This window comes from Vulpes vulpes, chromosome 8, assembly GCF_048418805.1.
Source record: "Vulpes vulpes isolate BD-2025 chromosome 8, VulVul3, whole genome shotgun sequence".
NCBI classification, from domain to species: Eukaryota; Metazoa; Chordata; class Mammalia; order Carnivora; family Canidae; genus Vulpes; species Vulpes vulpes.
Window position 1 is genome coordinate 82,269,450 of NC_132787.1, and position 17,466 is coordinate 82,286,915.

At 37.6% G+C, this 17,466-nt stretch overlaps 1 protein-coding gene across 10 annotated transcripts in view; it reads left to right on the forward strand.

Moving 5' to 3' along the window:
• EIF2AK2 (eukaryotic translation initiation factor 2 alpha kinase 2) overlaps positions 1-17,466 on the forward strand; it is a 37,882-nt gene that overhangs the window by 15,516 nt on the left and 4,900 nt on the right. For all 10 annotated transcript variants that reach the window (XR_012003170.1, XR_012003172.1, XR_012003171.1 and 7 more), the window contains 6 exons: positions 294-416; positions 3,913-4,032; positions 6,022-6,202; positions 10,038-10,166; positions 16,286-16,387; positions 17,348-17,401. Coding sequence is in view for 6 of the 10 variants with exons in the window: in XM_072767300.1 (XP_072623401.1) it covers positions 294-416; positions 3,913-4,032; positions 6,022-6,202; positions 10,038-10,166; positions 16,286-16,387; positions 17,348-17,401 (709 nt within the window). In the remaining 4 variants the exon portion in view is untranslated. The remainder of the gene's footprint in view (positions 1-293; positions 417-3,912; positions 4,033-6,021; positions 6,203-10,037; positions 10,167-16,285; positions 16,388-17,347; positions 17,402-17,466) is intronic.

Consider the following 17,466-nt stretch of genomic DNA (forward strand, 5'->3'; position numbering starts at 1 on the left):
TGCTTCTTTCTCAAGTTTTAAACATGTTATCAGATTCTTTATCATGGCTTTGTAGAGCCAGAATTGAATGTAATTACCAGAGTGATTTGTTATGTTGGGAGCAGGAGCAGGAGAAACTACCACTTTGTGATTCAAGAATTTCTGTGGAGTCAACTCTTTTTATTTAGAAGGGGAGAGTCATATTTGTTATACAGTCCATTCTGTCAATGACACTAAGAGGAAGTGGAAGGGTTGGGTGGGTGCATGGGCAGTGACCATTGAACTCAGAATAACAATGACATTTATCTTTTAAGGTTTGCCAGTGATTTTACAGAAATAGAACCAATTGGCTCAGGTGGATATGGTCAAGTTTTCAAAGCAAAACACAAAATTGATGGGAAGATTTATGTTATTAAACGTGTTAAATACGATAGCGAGTAAGTAGTAAATGTTTGTTTCTTTGAATGAGAAGATGTGTGAACCTGTAATACTCTTTATGTCTCTCTCTTTTTCATTAGCATATTATTTACTTTTTTCTAGTGTTCCTTAAAAATGTCACTCCATCATCAGAAGCTTGGCTTACTCTGAAATGACCTCACTTAACTGCGGTTATTTCAATAAAAAAATGGATATACCATTGATCATTCTTTTGATCCTGTCTTGTTGAAAACTGAAGTTATAGAATCATCTAGCTTACATTGAGATTTTCTGGTCTTCTCTCTTTATTTTATGGATTAGGAAGCTAAGACTTGAAGAGGTGAACTGATTTGCCAAAGGTAAAAGATAGTTGGTAACCATCCTGTTTGCCTGTTATTGCATAATGCGCCACTCCAAAACATAGTGGCTGAAAAACAACAGATATTATTATCTGTCACGTTCCTCTTAGTTGTTTGTGCTCATCTGCACCATCCTTACATGGGATATCTTGTGCATTTGTAGTCAGAAGTGATCAGAAAGCTTAGGGATGCCTGGGTGGCTCAGTGGCTAAGTGTCTGACTTTGGCTCAGCTTACAGTCTTAGGGTCCTGGGATCAAGCCCCACACCAGGCTCCTTGCTCTCATGCTTGTGGACTGCCTCTCTCTCTCTCACAAATACATAAATAAAATCTTTTTTAAAAAGAAGTCATGAGAAAGCTTGGCTAGGGATGGTTGTCACACATGGCTAATGGTCGATGCTGGCTATGGGCTGGAAATTCAGCTAGGACTATTAATCAGAGCACCTCCACATGGCCTCTTTAGGTCACCTGGGCTTCTCACAATTCAGTGGCTGGGTTCCAAGAGGGATTGTCCCCAGGGCAAGTCATCCCAAAAGGCAACAACAAAGACTACTTTTGACTTAGTCTTGGAAGTTCCACGTTATATTGGTTTTATTTTATTTTTAAAAATACGTAATTTAAATTCAATTTGCCAAAATATAACACCCAGTGCTCATCCCATCAAGTGCCCTTCTTAGTACCTGTCACCCAGTTACTCTATCCCCCTCTTCTCCCCCCCTTCAACAACCCTCAGTTTGTTTCCCAGAGTTAGGAGTCTCTCATGGTTTGTCTTCCTATCTGGTTTTTCCCCAGTCAGTTTCCCTCCTTTCCCTTAGAGTTCCTTTCACTTTTTCTATATTCCATATCTGGGTGAAACCATATGATGATTGTCTTTTTTCTGATTATTATATTGTTTTAAACAAAATCACTAAGCCCAGCCTAGGCTCAGGGGCAGGAGGGCAAATAGACTCTACCTTTTAATCTGAGGAGTGGATGCATGTGTGGGGAATGAGGAGGAAAGTAATTGATAACCATCTTTGGACACCTACTATGGTAACAAGGTGAAGATTTCTTTATTTTTAAAATTTTATTTTATTTAAATTCAATTACTGAACATATGGTATAATATTAGTTTCAGAGGTAGAGTTCACAGGGTGGAGATTGAGAACTTGTTCTCTGGAATGCCAGTCCACTGTGTTCCACTATAGCCCATTGCTCCCCATATATATAGATTTTTATGATACATGAGAGACACAGAGAGAGAGAGGCAGAGACATAGGCAGAGGGAGAAGCAGGCTCCCTGTGGGGAGCCTGATGCAGGACTCGATCCCGGGATCCCTAGTGCTCAACCACTGAGCCACCCATATTTATTTTATATATTAGCTGCACCTATTTACACCCCCTCCCATGCTGAATAGCAGAACTCCTTCAGAAAAGAGAGCACCTGGGTAAGAAGGTATTAAATCACATGCTTATCAGTTCACCAGTCTTGCTTGTTCTTTTCTGACAGTTGTACTATGTGTAACTTGGCAGACCTATTCCTCAGGGACCAGGGGAGATGGGAAAGGGACATGAGCTGAGGAAAATGATGTGAGCAAAGGAGAAGCAGACATGGAGTCCTAGCCACTCCTTATCTCAGCCAAATAAACCTGTTTCTAAGAGCCTAACACAGGGCTCAATCCCACCACCGGAGACAAAACCAAGAGTCAGATGCTTAACCAGCTGAGTCACCTAAGTGCCCCTCTTTTCACATTGTTTTGTTTGACAAGAATGAAGTATTATTCCTTCCACTCAATAGCATTTTTTTGAATGGTAAATACTTAACCAATGATAAAGGCACAGTATTTTGGACATTTTTAGTGGCTTCATAAATTGGAATAGCGCAGTTAAAAATATACTTGGAATATTTATACACCATGACCCATGGATTTCTTGTCTGGGAACCTATTCTATGGATATTATCCAAATTAACTATGGAGGAAGTTATACAGGAAGATGTAAATCACAGTGTCATTTATCACAGTGAAAAAAAATGCTGGACACCAAATGTCCAGCAATGAAGAAATGATTAAGTATGTTTTGTTTTCTACTCTGCTCAATGGCTATTTGTAGTTTTTAAAAATGAGGCTTATATACTGAAAACATTTGCACATGAAATGATACGATGCTGGAATTTGCTTCAGAGTAATCTGGGGAAGATGAAGAAATGGGTAAGAGCATAGATGAAACAATACTGGCCAGGAGTTAATAACTGTTTCATTTGAGTGATGGCGAGGTAGCGATTCATGACACTGTTTGTTCAGCTTTTTTATACTTTTGAAATTTTAACATCAAAAAGTTTATATATGATTGTTATACCAAATGCATAACAAGGAAAATGGTAAAGATAACCTGTTATGTGGAAAAATAGATTACAAATTCTATTCTATAATTACAAGTATATAAACATATGTATGAAGAAAGATGATAAGAAATAATCCAAAATAATAACTGACTGTATTAGGACTGTTGATGTGTGAGTAGTTTTTCTTCCTTTATTTTTGGAAATTTTATATCATGTAGAACTTTTCAAATTAAAAAATGGAGTTATAAAATGTTTGCTTATCCTTTCTCATCCTTGACATCTCAAATTCATTTATTCTGTATACCGTAGAATTGTCTCAGCTCTTGCCCCCACATGCCTGTAAAGCTCCCACATGTATGGTGCAGTCACACTTTCTCCGCATAGATGATCTCCTTTGTGTATTTTTGTTACACACTGAAAATTCTGATTTAGGCTTTTCATGTGGCCTGGGTTACCCTTGCTGCCCAAATACGATTTGCCTGTGAAATCCAAAGTGATTTTAAAACAGGTCTAAACAAAATACGATGTGTGAATTAGCTACCAAAAATTGCATGACTGTCATTTCAAAGTCTACTACAGATGACTTTTAAATTGATATTTATAATTAATTAGGTCACTGCTCTTTCTCTTACGTTGAGAGTGAGAACAGCTACATTTTTTTCTGTGTGTTCACTTTTTTCCTTTTGAGTGCTCCTGGCTTCCATTCTAAACACTCGGTGTGAGAACCATGGCCACTGTTTTAATATGGGAGCATACATAGTTGTCTTCTGTTACTCGACTTGTAGTTTTTACAGGAATGTATAATGACACTCTTATGTTCCCTGTTTATTTACAGCAAGAAGGTAGAACGGGAAGTAAAAGCTTTGGCAGCGCTTGATCACGTAAATATCGTGCACTACCGTAGTTGCTGGGCTGGGGAAGATTACAATCCTGAGGACAGCGTAAATCCTTCAAGGTAACTAAAAAGAATTCTCATAGCCCTAGTAGGATGGAGGAAGCTGTTATTTACTATGTGTGGGCCACCGGATAAGGCCATTAATGATTACATTTATTTTTATATTTTTTATTTTATTTTTTGTATTTAATCCATTTTGAATTTATTTATTTTTTATTTTTTATAAATTTACTTTTTATTGGTGTTCAATTTGCCAACATATAGAATAACACCCAGTGCTCACCCCGTCAAATGCCCCCCTCAGTGCCCATCACCCAGTCACCCCCCCCCCCCCCCCCCCCCCCCCCCCCCGTCCACCTCCCCTTCCACCACCCCTAGTTCGTTTCCCAGAGTTCCAGAGTTAGGAGTCTCTCATGTTCTGTCTCCCTCCCTGATATTTCCACTCATTTTTTCTCCTTTACCCTTTATTCCCTTTCACTATTTTTTATATTCCCCAAATGAATGAGACCATACAATGTTTAATGATTACATTTAATATCACAAACACTGAGACACTATGATGTCTCTACTCACCAGGTAAGGGAACAATGAATAATCTTTTTGTTCCTCCTCTTCCTTGCTCCAGGCTTGCTTCAATTTTTTTTTTTTATTGTCCTCAGCTATTTTCAGAATCTCAGGTTTAGCCTTTATATCTCCAACATTTAATGTGTAGCCTTGCTCACATGCCCCAACTTCAGGCCAGGCTGCAAAGGCAACTTTGTGAACATGTTATAAATGCCAACAGCTGGAAGAACCTCCTCAGCTGCCTTCATTTTTCTGTCCTCAGAGGCTCCTGCTTGGTGGGGGGGTAGTCAAGGGGTGGGGGTGGGGGTGTCTCTCTTATTTTTAATTTTTTATATTTTAAGTAGGTTCCATGCCCAACATAGGGGTTGAACTCAACAACCCTGATATCAGGAATCACATGCTCTACCGACTGAGCCAGCTAAGCTCTCCTAGGGGTCTCTCATGAATACAGCCACACCACTTATGGTGGAAGGGTTGGCATTGAAAATAATTTTAAGACGATGATCTGTGATGGAGGTACCCCACCTCACATCACTCATGTTTTGTCTCAAGCTCCTGACAAAGGACTGGAGGGTTCTAAAGACCTGGCGTCTCCGTCTGAGAGTCAGCCAGTGTTTGTGGGGTACTGTCCTCACTGGAATCCTGAGGACATTGAGGGCCTGTTTGTTCCTCCACTCCTGACTCCAGCCCAGGCTCCACCCCTGTAATCGAGAGCTTTATCATTAGTTTCAGGAGTTACTGACCATCAGTACACAAACAGAACTTCTTCAGCTTTCAGCAAATTCTTGGCTTTCTCTTCCTATGTAGCCAACATAAGTTCAAAGAATATAAATTAATTTTGAAGACAACCTAGTTTAGAAAGCAACATAAAAGCAGTTAGCAAAATCAGTCCTCACAGGTATATCATAGCAATTTATTGGCACTTCTCTTTGAGAACCTATCCTTACACAATTGTTTTCTATTTGTTTTTCCTGTATTTCTCTCTCATTAAACCATAACCCCCATGACAGCAAGGATGGTATCTAATTTGTTTTTTCATCTCTAGATGCCTGTTCTGTGCCTTTCATGAAACAGATGCTCAGTAATTGATAGTGAATTAAAATGTTCCAGGTTTACTTTATGTAGAAATGAACTTTGGCTTTCTTTAGTTCCACTGTATTAATGTTCCTCTTCCTATCTATTAGCAAAGGTGATCAAAGATTCTTCATCATGAAAGAAAAGGCAGGCTCATACTTAATTTTTTTATTTTATTTTTTTTAGGCTCATACTTTATAAAGTAGTTATTAACAAATACAGCTCTGGACTTTAGGAACTCATTTAAATAAAAAATGATTTGTTGTACTTTGATTCAAGGTTATTATATTAGATTTCTGTTTTGAGGTATATTTTGGGATTCTTAAGGAGATAAAGTATACTTTAAAAAAAGAAAGATTATTTTTAATAATCTATTTTTATTGCTACTTGTACTGTGAATTTTATATCCAGAACAACAACTAAGTGCCTTTTCATCCAAATGGAATTCTGTGATAAAGGAACATTGGAGCAATGGATTGACAACAGAAGAGGCAAGAAACAAGACAAACCTTTGGTTCTGGAATTATTTGAACAAATAGTAGCAGGTGTGAATTATATACACATCAAACAGCTAATTCACAGAGACCTTAAGGTAAATGGAAAATGTACTGTTCAGATTTGGTAAATATGATTTAATAATTTAAAAATTGATCTTCTCTAGTTTTAGAATTGACAGCCCTGAGGAAATAATATCTCTGATCCTCTAAAGTTAGCAATGGATCTAGAACTTGCCCCAAACACCATTCCACAGCACCACTCAAGAAGATGTCCAGAACAAATGAAGTTATTGAGACAATTGGAATGAGCTCTCTAGGAAGGAGCTTGTTCACTTCTGCTGCTGTCTGGCTGCTTTTCATACTCCAGTTGCAAACACCAATAGCTTTAGTAAGCTGAACAGTTGTGGCTTCAAAATCATTACTGTGGCTAGCACAGACAACGGGCCACTCTGTCCCTGGGACCTCTGTTGCTACTCAGGCTAGTTTGAGAAGCAGAAGAGACTCTGGTGACTGGCTTTGGGAACATGGTTCTCTTAATTTCTCAGTCATTACTCTTGAGGGCAGTCAAAGCTACTGGGGTCCAGAGTCTAGAATTTGCTCTGCAGTTGGCTAGATGTTTCTACCCCATAATGGGAAAAATGTAGTAATCCAAAACTTGGTACACATAGCATACCTTTGTATTTTTATTTTCTGCTGGCTTTCTAGCTTCGTTCATGGTCTGATGAGCTGTTTTCCTATTTTACCTTCTCATCAAAATGAAAGAAGGGACAGAACAGCTTTTCACAGTCTCCCCCAGTCTTTCTTCCCTATAATATGCCTACTCCCATCACAAACTAGCCATGCTGAATCCTGAGTCTTTGTTCATATTCTTCTTGCATGGATCACTCTTCTGTTTGTCTTCTTTGGTCTCAATTTCTTTACGTAACCTTTCCTGATCACTCTGGATCTGGCTGAAACACCCTGTCTACATGGATCTTGGCTGTCTGCTTACCCTGCGCATCTACAATAGTCAGGAATGAGGAACGAAGCAAAAGAGAAAAAGAAGCACCTGTGTATAGAGTTGTTGGGCCTAGATAGGAATAATTTGCCCATAAAAGATATTGTGTCTTTGGTTTACCCAGGAGCTGGAGGCTAAGAGGCCTTTGTGTTGGAATCCACTTGGTTCCATACTTCTTTCTTTCTCTCTTTCTTTCTTTCCTTCTTTCTTTCTTTCTTTCTTTCTTTCTTTCTTTCTTTCTTTCTTTCTTTCTTTCTTTCTTTTTCTTTCTTTCTTTCTTTCTTTCTTTCTTTCTTTCTTTCTTTCTTTCTTTCCTTTCTTTCTTTCTTTCTTTCTTTCTTTCTTTCTTTCTTCTTTCTTCTTCGTTTTTGTTTTTGTTTTTTTAAGATTGTATTTATTTACTTGAGAGAAAGCAAGCATGAGAGAGAAAGCACAAGCAAGTGGGGAGAGGGAGAGAGAGAGAGAGAGGGAGAAGCAGACTCCCTGCCAAACAGGGAGCACAATATAGGGCTAGATCCCAGGATCCCAGGATGGTGACCTGAGCTGAAGGCAGACGCTTAACCGACTAAGCCACCCAGGCGCCCCTGATTCCATCTTTCTTTAACAATATCTTCAAGGTGCATTTTAAAGTTGGAGTGTTATAAAAACTGTGTTCAAAAGAATATTTAGAATGTCTCTACCTTTACTTTGGAATGATCATATGTTTAGTTAAAAAAATTAAGCACAATTACTTATAAAGTAATCTGCAAATAAATGCAGAAGTTTGGGTATTAACTCCCAGGCTCCCCTCTGGATGAATTCAGGACACTGACTGGTGCTGATTGGTGGTTCCTTTCCCTACTGCCTCTTGTGCCAGCTCTCTTGTGTCCCACGCTGCCTGTGCCCTGTGTCATGGGGTGTTCTCCTCCTGTGTCTGTGTGCAGACAGTGTTTTGTCCATGTCTGCAGTAGCTCAAAGGCAAGATTTTAATACTCCTGAGCCTTCTTGACTCTCTTTAACTTCTTTAACTTCACTGCTATGTTTGCTGCTTTCTCACATCTGAGAGAAGATGCCAGCAAGGTGTGCACCTTTTTCTGTAAAGTGTCAGAAAATACCAGCAGTGGTTTTGGCAGACAACGGTCTTCACCCAAGGAAGTCCCTGTTGTATAAAGTCTACCAGCATTTACCGCTTTCTGTCAGAATCTTAAGAATTAGACCATCAAAGCATTACATCATACATCTGAAACTTATATAATATGTTAATTATACCTCAGTAATAAAAAAAAAGATTTTACAGCAAAATGGAAAAAAAACTAGATGAAGATACTGGTGAAGGACATAGAGGTTTCTAGAGGAAAAGCTTCTGGGGGTTCTTCCCCTCTGTAGGCCCGGGCTCTTTGGTCATCTTTGGCCTGAGGATTCAGCCCTTATACCTATAAAGTTTGCAATTTCCCCCTCTTATCATAGCATAACTGATTAGAGAAAATGTGACCTTATTTTTTTATTTTTCTTTTTAATGAACTGTAAACAAGTGATCTGATATTTTTATTAGTCTCATCCAGCTTATATATTTAGAAGCATCGTAAATATAATCTCCTGTTTCTCAGAGTCAAGTTATGGACATATGTGGGAAGAGCAGTTGCACTTACAACCCAACCTATTCCTACATTGTCACTTGAATACTACACTGGTATGCTTTCTTTCTATACCTACCCCACGGGCATCTGTAGCTTTCCATCTATTTTATTGGCAGTAAATTCCAATCTAATTGTTAGTACTCTAATCTAGCTACTAATTTCTGCATAGCCTTTCCAGGTCAGCTTTTTGGAAGCTCCTCTTTCAGCCTTCTTGGTTTTATGGTCTCTTCCCTGTCAGTTCCTTTGCTAGGCCCTCTCATGAGTATCACTTACCTTCCGGAGTCTTCATGTTTTCCTAGGGCTCAACATTGGATTGATTCAAAGTTGCCTTTTCAAAAGTGACAAATATAAATTTTTAAAGATTTTATTTTTAAGCAATTTCTACACCCAATGTGGGGCTCAAACGCACAACTCTGAGATCAAGAGATGCATGTTTCACCATCTGAGCCAGCCAGCTGCGCCAAGAACGGCAAAATATTAATCTCTTTATCAACAACCTTCCTGTTTTCATGGGCTTGAGAATGTTGGTCAATACCTTCTACAAAGTTCCAGAATAGGATGAACACACCCCATTCTGTCCCCACCTCCCCCCCACACTCTTTTCAGCCTGCTTAGAGAGTTATGTATGTGGACGGAAGTAACTTCATTGCTAGTTATGAGCTTCCAGTTCCTGTGGCCTGCCTTCAAGGACAGAGGGGGTATGTTTGTTAAGAAGTGCCAGCCAGTGGGCTGGAGAAATTGACATCAAGGAAATCCCCTGGAGAAATTCTGCACCGAGTATCTTAACAGCACTGTTGAGAAGAGACTCATTCTGAGAATCTCAAACTTAGAGATCTGAAGGGCTTCTACTTCAAACCCCCACAGATCCTGGACTCATATTTGCAACATTTCTACCAAGTCAGTATCCAGCCCCACCTTGAATACTCCCTGAGATGGAGCTCTCAAATTCCCATTCTTTGGACCACATTATTAGTATATTAGCATGTATTAGAGCAAGCCTTTTGGTTGTTTCCACCTCTTGCCCTGGATCCATCCCCTGGTACTGTGCAGAGTGAATCCACCATCCACTAAACATCTCTTCGGACATTTGAAGGCAGCTATGCCTGAAGCCTTCTCTGCTGACAGAGAAGTCTCTTACTTCCTCAGCTGGCACTTTAAAGACCTGTGATATTAAGTATCCTGTTTTGGGTTACCTGTGTAAGGGTAAATGCCTTATAGGAAATATAAAAATAGCCCTTGTTAAATATGATTTGGATATGTATAACAGTCTGTTGAAAGTGATACCTATAAATTAAATAATGTTTTTTTTTTCTGTAGCCAGGAAACATATTTTTAGTAGATACAAAACACATAAAGATTGGAGATTTTGGACTTGTGACATCCTTGAAAGATTTTGCAAATCGGACAAGTAATAAAGGAACTCTTCGGTACATGAGCCCAGAGCAGGTGAGGTCCCTTCCCTTTCTGTGTATTTTTCACTTCTTTTGTATTTTTAATTATAGAGATAATAGACACCTCATAAAATTAAAACAGCACAGAAACATATAGAATAAAACTGTAAAATTCCATTAAACCTTCCTTTCTACTCCTACTCTTCTCAGTCTTTTGTTTATCCTTTTAGACAATTTTCTGTGAGTTATAAACATATATAGACATAAACATATATGCCTAGAGAGACTTTTTGCATTTAAAAAATACAAAGACATCTTTTTACAAGTTACTGTGATGTTATTTTGTGACTTAATTTTTTTTCGCTCAACAATGTATCATAATCCTTCTGTATCAGCACAGGTGGATCTGATACATCCATTGTAGCTACTGTAGCTACTATATGATGAGCTATACCATTATTTATGTAACTATTTTCTTATCGATGGGTATTTATTTAGGCTGTACCAAGTTCTTACATGGTTTCCACCTTATCTTTGACTCTGATGGCAAATATTTCCATGATCATCTATGATAGGTTCTTTCAAGTGAAATTATTGAATAGAATGACAAGTGCATTTCAAATTTGGCAAATATTGTGAGATTGTCATAAAAAAAAAGATTTTATTATGCCCTCCTCCCAAAGTGTTGGAGAATGTTGCTTTCTCCTTCACACTCCCAATCAGAGTAGGGTGCTATCAGACTGCACTTTGGGCCACTGTGATGAATGAGGAGTCTTGCTGGTTCAGTTTGCATTTTTCAGATTTTTGGTAAGGGAGGCCATCTTTACATGTATTTACTTACAGTTTTTTTTTTTTGCAGATAATCTGCTTGTGTCCTTTCCTCATTTTTCTTAATTGGGTTATCTGTTCCTAATTTATTTGTAAGGAATATTTATATAATTTGGCTGCTGATTCTATATTTGTTAACCATATTGCAGATTTATTTTCTTTGACTGTTACTTGGCATTTCTTTGTTTATGATGTAGCATGGAAGCTTTTAAGTTGTCACATTTCTCAGTATTTTCTTTATGGCTGCTGGGTTTCTCCTTTTTACTTTGGAGGCCATTTCTCCCACAAGATTACAAAATTATTTTGTGTTTTTGCTATAGTTTTTGTATACACGTGAGGAAGGGATATACCTCAATCTTCCTCGTGTGGATATGCAGTTGCCTGTTGCCATATCAGATAGTTTGTGATTTAAGCTTTATTTGTGTGTAGGAATTTAAGGAAAATTCATACAAACAAAAAGTAGAACAGAAGTTACCAGGGCCTGAGGGGGGAAGAGTAGTAAATTGTTTAATGATGCAGTTTCTGTTTGAGATGATGAAAAAATTTTGGAAATAGATCCTGTAATGGTTGACTGACATTGGAAAGGTACTTAATGCCACTGAATTGCACTCACAAAAATGGTTAAAATGATACATTTTGTGTATATGTTATCACAGTAAAAATGCTATTTTTAATCAAAACAGTATGGAACTGACACAAAAATATACATGTATATCATGGAACAAATTAGAAAACCCAGATATGAACCCACAATTATATAGCCAATTAATCTTTGATAAAGCAAGAAAGAATATCCAATGGGAAAAAGATAATCTCTTCAACAAATGGTGTTGGGAAAGTTGGACAGCCACATGCAAAAAATGAAACTGGACGACTTTCTTACACCATACATAAAATAAATTCAAAATAGCTTAAAGATTTAAATATGATATTTGAAGCATAAAAATCCTAAAAGAGAAGATAGGCAGTAATCTCTTTGACATTGATTATAGCAACTTCTTTCTAGATGTATCTTCTTAGGTAAGGGAAACAAAAGCAAAAATAAACTATTGGAACCACTTAAAATAAAAAAAAAAACTTCTGCATAGGGAAGGAAACAATAAAACTAAAAGGCAGCATAGGACTGGGAGAAGATATTTGCAAATGACAAAATGACATATCTGATAAAGAGTTAGTATCCAAAATATATAAAGCATTTAAAACACTCAACACTCAAAAGAACAAATAATCCAATCTAGAAAATGAGCAGAAGACATGAATAGATACTTTTCCAAAGGAGACATACAGATGACCAACAGAGACATGAAAAGATGCTCAGCATCACTCATCATCAGGGAAATGTAAATCAAAACTACAATGAGATACCACCTCACACCTGTCAGAATAGCTAAAATCAACAACACAAGAAACAAGTATTGGTGAGGATGTGGAGAAAGGGGAAGGAACCCTCTTGCATTGTTGGTGGGAATGCAAAGTCTGTAAAACAGTATGGTAGTTTCTCAAAAAGTTAAAAATAGAACTATCCTACAGTCCAGCAATCACACTGCTAGGTATTTACCCAAAGAATACAAAATTACTAGTTCAAATAATACATGCATCCCAATATTTGTAGTAGTATTGTGTTACAAATTATGGTAACAGCCCAAATGTCCATCGACTGATGGGTGGATAAAGATGTGGGATACACACACACGCACGCACACACACACACACACACACACAGGAGTATTACTGAGCAATAAAAAAGAATGAAATCATGCCCTTTATGACGACATGAATGGAGCTAGAAAGAATTACACTAAGTAGAAAAAGTCAGACAAAGACAAATATCTTATGATTTCACTCATATGTGGAATTTAAGAAACAAAACAAATGAGCAAAGGAGAAAAAAGAGAGAGTCAAACCAAGAAACAGACTCCTAACTATAGAGAACAAACTGATGGTTATCAGAGGGGAGCTTGGTGGGGAGCTGGGTGAAATAGGTAATAGGAATTAAGGAGTGCACTTGTGATGAGCACCTGGTGTTGTATGGAAGTGTTGAATCACTATACTGTATACCTGAAATATTACACTGTATGTTAATCCACTGGAATTTAAATAAAAACTTAAAAGAAATGCTATTTTATAATAAATGAAATCCCTACACACTCATGAACCTGTTTTTTGGATGCTATTCAGTCCAAATAACTGTTATTTTTTTCTTATCTTTTTCTCTTTAGTATCATACTGTTTCAGTTATTATAGCATTATAATATCAGTTTCTGTGTTCAGACAGCAGAACCTCCCACATTATTCTTCATTTTTAAAATGTTCTTAGTGTTAGGGTGCCTGAGTGGCTCAGTTGGTTAAGCATTTGCCTTTGGCTCAGGTAATGATCTCAGGGTTCTGGGATGGAGTCCTGAATTGGGCCCCCTGCTCAGTGGGGAGTCTGCTGCTCCCTCTCCCTCTGCCCCCAACTTGTGCTTGCTCTGTCTCTCCAGTGCTCTCTCATTCTTTCTCAAATAAGTAAATAAAATCTTAAAAAAAAAAAAGTTCTTCAGTCTTCACTTTTATTATTCCATTTGGAAAAAACTGTAGAATCAGCTTGTCATGTTCCGTAACTAGTGTTGAGATTTTGAGAGTAACTGCATTAAATTTAAGAGTTCAGTAAGAAGAATTGACATTTTTACATATTTGAGACTCCTGCTGCAGGAAATTGGCAGGTTTCTGCCACTTATTCAAGTCCTCTATCAAGTCAGCTTTTGCCAGGCAATACTGTGGTAACCAGTGACTCCCAATCTCCTAGTGGCATACAAAACACCAAAGATTTCGGCTGCAATCTGGCTGTGGTTTTGTTCCGCTTGTCTCCTTCATTCCAGAGCCCAGCTGAAGGAAGGGTCGTTGCTGTGCTCACAGCAGTGCAGGGAAAGCAGTGCAGGAACTCATTATGACTTGTGCGGGCTCTGCCAGGGAGTGGCATACGTCACTAAACACCACGGCCCAATCCAAGGCGAGGAGATGATGAGTGTCCTGCTCTCACTGGGAGGCCAGAGCACAGTTGGGAACACTGATAAACTTACCTTAAGGAACTTTTATATTCTTCAATGAAGTTTTAAAATATTTTTGTCTTCATGAATACCGCTTATATTTTTATTTTTTAAAAAGATTTTTATTTACTTTTTGAAAGGAAGAGTGAGAGAGAGAGAGAGAGACAGAGGATAGGTGGGAGGAGGAGCAGAGGGAAGAAGACTCCCTACTAAGCAGGGGCCCCAAGACTGCTTATATTTTTAAAGCATTTCCATGAATATGTACAGTGTTTTGCTGTTAAAATGGGACTCCTTGTATCTAATTGGTTATTAATAAGGCTCTTGATTTTAAAAGATACTTATTTTTAATTATGGTAAAATACACATAACATAAAATTTACCATCTTTAAGGAGTACCTGGGTGGCTCAATCAGTTAAGCATCTGCCTTTGGCTTGTGCTCTCTCTGTTTCTCTCTCTCTCTCTTAAATAAATAAATAAATAAATAAATAAATAAACAAACAAACAAACAAACAAACAAATAAATAAATAAATAAAATGTCTAGAAAAATTTACCATCTTAACCATTTTTAAGTGTACAGTTGAGTGGCATCAAGTACATCCACATTGTTGTGCTACCGTTTCTGCACTCATCGAATAGGTCCGCATTCCCCCCTTCCCCAGACCTGGCAACCACCATCCTACTTTCTGTCTTTATGAATTTGAATACTCTAGATACCTTGTAAACTGCTTATACATACAGTGTTTGTCCTTTTGTGACTAGTTTCTTTCATTCACCATAATATCCTCAGGGTTCACCCATGCTATAGTATATATCAGAATTTCCTTCTGTTTTAAGGCTTAGCAATATGCCATTGTATGGGTATACCACATTTTGTTTATCTGTTGATCCATTATTGGATACTTGGGTTGCTCCCACCTTTCGGCTAATGTGAACATTGCTGTTATGAACATGGATGAATTGATTGTGAATGTTTGTCTTATATATAGATTCATTACTCATAGTTTATATTTTTAGGTTGGTATATTGTCTATTTTTCATCTTTTTGATGTTTGAGAGTCTAGAATGGAGAGTAAATCCACCTCTTCCCTGTGGATAGCATGTGGCATAAAGACATAATTTAATGTCATAATTAAATTAAAGACATATGCTATTAAATTATATTAAAGATATTATGCTAAAGATCTAATTTAATTTTGTGGAATGTGAAAGTAGAAGACAATAGGTGGCTAATGGCTCCCCTTTAACTCCCACTTTATTACATATCTCCTGTACCCTGTATTGTTGCCCTAAAAATATTTTTTGAAAAATCATTCATCATTGTGCTTTTCATTGTTCTTGGTGGTTTTTAAATTGAAAAACATTTTATTGAGGAATGATTTATACACCATAAAATGTATGTATCTTAAATGTACATTTTTGACAAAGGCATATACCTATGAAATCCATAAGCTTATGAACATATAGAACATTGTCCTCACCTGTGAAAATTACCTCAGGCCCTTTCCAGTTCAGCCCTCCTTCCCAAGAGGTAACCAGTGCTCTGAGTTCTATCACTACAGAATAGTTTTCCCTGTCTTGAGCTTCATATGATGTACTTGATGTACTTTTCTGTATTTGACTATCTCATTCAAAGTAATGTCTGTTGGAGAACCTCGAGTCATTGCCTATACTAGCAGATTATTCCCTTTTTAAAAGATTTTATTTATTCATTCATTCATGAGAGACACACAGAGAGAGGCAGAGACATAGGCAGAGGGAGAAGGAGGCTCCCTGCAGGGGGAGCCTGATGCAGACTCAATCCCAGAACCCCAGGGTTCACACCCTGAGCGGAAGGCAGATGTTCAACACTGAGCCACCCAGGCACCCAGCAGATTATTCCTTTTCATTACTATGATTCCGTTGCCTGAAAAGACCACAGTGTGTGTATCCATTCTCCTGCCGATGGACATTCAGACTGCTTCCAGCCAGAATATTGGGAATACATCTTCTATGAACATTTGCATGAAAGTCATTTAGTGGGAACTATTTTAACTATTTTTACCTGCTGCATCTTATTTAATACCACAAACTCTGAGGCTGAAACTTTTGTTATCCCTAATTTATGGTTGGGATCATTCCACCCTTAATGGTTAATTTACATGGGTGATGTGGCTTTGTAGTGACGGATCTGAACCAGGGCAGTCAGACTCCACATATGTTGCTAACAAACATGCATTGTTATACTATATAAGATATTTTGGTCAAATAACAATTTTGGTTTCAGAAGACATGGATGTTTATATTGGATGAGTAACTTAAACATATTTTGGTCTCTTTAGATTTCTTCACAAGAATATGGAAAAGAAGTGGATATCTTTGCTTTGGGGCTAATTCTTGCAGAACTTCTTTACATATGTCCCACTGTTTCAGAAACACTGAAGGTAAATAATCTCACAAAAAAAGAATGAAGCAACAAAAATTATTCGCGGCCATCTCCAAAGTGCTGTTATAGTAACTGCCCTCATGCAAAGACAGGCTTGAATATATTCGTGTTGACTGAAAAGGAAATATGAATTTTATCTTTCTGTATTTGGTTAACCAAAGCTTTTTGTTTAAGACCAAAAACTTTGGTCTTCCTTCGAAAGTATATACACCTCATATATTTCTTATTTGAGTCAGTAAAATTTTATTGATTGCCTGCTTTGCATAAGACACTGTGCTAAATGCTACAGGGTTTTAAAAATGAATAAAACTTGTTCTCTAAGAGTTTATATTCTAGAAGGGAAAATGAGAGAATGCTGTGTATGTTTGGGGAGAAGACATGAAGTTTTGTGGAAATGCCTAGGATAGAGATCTTGCTAACTATTGGGATTTCCATTTCATAGAAGTATTTAAGCTAGGCTTTGAAGGATTGGTGGGCTTCTACTCATCCAAAATAGAAAGAAGGCAATTCCAGCCTTCAAAAAGCAGTGTGCAGAGTGTGGGAATAGCAGGCAGTGACATTTTTATTGGAATATATAAATAACAAGAAAGTGATGGTTAGTGGCACTGGAAAGATATGTTAGGGGTAGATTAAGGCAAGATGAGGGACTTTCTTATGGAGGTATTGGAAAGTTAAAGGCATCAGGCAACTGGGTATCTTGGTTTCAAGCTCAATAAAGAGAATTTGCCTAGAGCCAACAGGCTTCTCTGTACAATGAGGTAATGAAAATACCTATCACATAGGATTCCAAAGAGGATGATAGATAGTGCATATGATGCTCTTAACACTTGTACACGTTAAGGATGGGGTGAGATGGGGAAGGGGAGTCTTGCTTGCTTCTTAGCTAAGAAGCAAGTTTGGTTTCCCTTCCAAGTGAATAATTTCCTAATGATAATATACATATGTGTTTTATTTTCAGATTTTTAAAGAGCTAAGGGCTGGCAAGTTCTCAGATGTGTTTGATGCCAGAGAAGTAAGTACTTGAAAATAATCAGAATTTTATTTATTTCAATGTTCTGTTTCTTACTTTTGACTCAT